General features: G+C 36.6%; 1 protein-coding gene across 1 annotated transcript in view; it reads left to right on the top strand.

Annotated features, from left to right (window-relative positions):
• The window catches only part of LOC306855242 (son of sevenless homolog 1-like), a 73,884-nt gene extending 71,600 nt beyond the window's left edge, over positions 1 to 2,284 (top strand). The window contains exon 28 of the mRNA XM_079393782.1: positions 2,013 to 2,284. Within this exon, the coding sequence (XP_079249908.1) occupies positions 2,013 to 2,067 (55 nt within the window). The 3' untranslated portion in view covers positions 2,068 to 2,284. The remainder of the gene's footprint in view (positions 1 to 2,012) is intronic.
• The last annotated feature ends 216 nt before the right edge of the window (positions 2,285 to 2,500 follow it).

The raw sequence follows: 2,500 nt of genomic DNA, 5'->3' as shown, positions 1-2,500 counted from the left end.
ATTTAGCTTTAGGACGTTTTGTGCCAACCACATTTTAACTTCCTCCAGACAAGAGATTAGATTTATGATAGATTTTCCATTGCTGGACTTGACAGGAAGATAAAATTGTGTATCGTGTAGCATAACAGTGATAAGAGACATTGTATTTCTGAAAAATAGAGCCAAAAGGAAGCATGTATAAAGAAAAAAGGAGAGGACTTAAAATGGAGCCTTGTGGGACACCACATGTTATTGATGTTGAGGATGAGTTGTGCTTGGCAAAATAATTGAGAATGTTCAATCTTTTGGATATGAGGAGAAGTAAATTAACGCAACCCCTTGAATACAAACCACTCTCTCCAGGCGATTTAATAACATGTGATTTACTGTTAAATGCTGCGCTGAGATCTAAAAGATATCATTTGTTACTTTTAGCAGAGCAGTACTATGAAAAGCCCTAAATCCTGATTGAAATTTATCAAGCATGTTACAGATAGTTTGATCAAATGAAAGCTGTAAATAAATTGTTTTACAGAGTTTTGGATAGAAATGGTAAATCTGAAATAGGCCTATAATTATTTACGATATCAGGGTCCAAATGAGTTTTTTTCAGGAGAGGTTGCACCACAGCGTGTTTGAAACATGTGGGAACTATTGATAATGGCCAGTATGATGTGGACAACAGAATTAAAAATATCTTTAAGAAACGTGACGGAATAACATCCATAGGAGAATTTGTAGGTTTCGCTGAAGAAACAATATCTGGCAGCTGGATGAGCGAGACAGAATCAAGACACCTAAAAGAGTTAGAAGGCAACAAGGATTCAGAGCGAAACACAGTTGGTGGCGATATTTGTGCTCTATTGAAGTCGTCATAGTTGGGTTAACTTGAAGAGAAGTGAATGGGAGAGTACCACAAATATATTTTTGCATTCCCATTTGCTCAAATAGCAAAAGAAAAACTCAACAATAGTGTTTTCATGACTTTCAATAAAAGGAACAAAACTGAGAGAGACTGATAACGGCAGGCAGAAGAGAGAACGATGACAAATGTACCATCCCTCTCCTCTCATAGACGCTGCTTTAGAAACACCCTCGCTTTAGTGTTAACTAGTTTATTCAAATTTGATGCAAAGGTAATATAATAAAAAGAATAGTGTTAAAAATACAAATAATACAAACTTTGGAGGATTTACGACGCTGATGATGGTTAAGCGTGTTATCACAGTCTTGTGAATATCCTGAATTTTATCCACAAACAATTCAAAGAAGTTTTGGCAAGTGTCAGGTGTTACTGTAGTAGGGTTCAGGACAGAATCGACTATTCTGAAAATGACCTGAAAAGACATTTATAATGCTACAAATGATTTCAAATAAAGGCTGTTCTTTTGAACTTTCTATTCACCTGAATCCTGAAAAATAAAATGTATCACGGTTTCCACCAAAATGTTTCTTGAGCATAGTGCTGTCAAACGATTAATCATCCAAAATACTAGTTTGTGTTTACATAATATATATATATGTGTGTGTGTGTGTACTGTGTATATTTATTATGTATATATAAATGCACACACAAGCATGGATATAATTACCAAAAATATGTTGTTTACATATTAAATATTTATATATAATATCAATTATATGAATATAAATATATAGATGTAAATATTTTCAAAATTATACATGCATGTGTATTTATATAGACATAATAAATATACACAGAACTCAGACATGTATTATGTAAATAACTTATTTTGGATGTGATTAATCACGATTAATAGTTTGACAGCACTATTTGAGCAGTACATCAGAATCATCATTATATGGGTTTGCATTTCATCAGTTTTCTTCGTCACACACTCGCTGTCGCATGCAAACAGCAAAGCCACCGACACACATCCTGCGCTGTTAAACTTGAGAGGCCTTGTTGCTTGAATCTCAGCTGCTTCACCTCAGAAGCAGAGGTAGGTCTTCAGAGCGCAGAGTCAGCGTCGCAGTCACTCAACACAGCGTTTCTTGTGTTCTGCTTGCAGCCGGTCTGCCTCTCGAAGCCCTGCCAGAAGTGAGAGTCCAGAGCGAGACGACTGACGCTCTTCTCCAGAACCTCAGTTTCTCATCAGACGTTTACTGCAGTACAGATAAAGATGTGAGTTAGATTGTAAGGAAGCTCCAGTGAGGGGCAGAAAATATTTTGAGTTGATTTTTCTGTAGCTGAAGAGAGAGTTTGTGTGCTTTTGTACCTGTTTTGTTGTGTAGCACACACACACACTGGTTGGGGTTTTGTATGTGTGTATTAAATGAAGTGAAAACACTTTCTGTCTGTGAGATTTCTTCACGCTTTTCCAGTAGGTGGCGCTGTCGTAGTTAATGTAATGACCGGTCAGAAAGCTCTGCTTCTCAAGTGTCCTTAGCAGCCTGTGCTATCCCACAATCCTGTGCGTGCTCTTCAGGAGATGCTGAATTATTATGTGTGTGGGTGTGAATAAAAACAGTGATTTGAAAGTAAATGAATTCCTAAATG

This window comes from Barbus barbus (assembly GCF_936440315.1).
Source record: "Barbus barbus genome assembly, chromosome: 35".
In the NCBI taxonomy this organism is placed as follows: Eukaryota; Metazoa; Chordata; class Actinopteri; order Cypriniformes; family Cyprinidae; genus Barbus; species Barbus barbus.
Note: the sequence above shows the minus strand (reverse complement) of the source record. Positions and strands in the feature narration are given on the sequence as shown.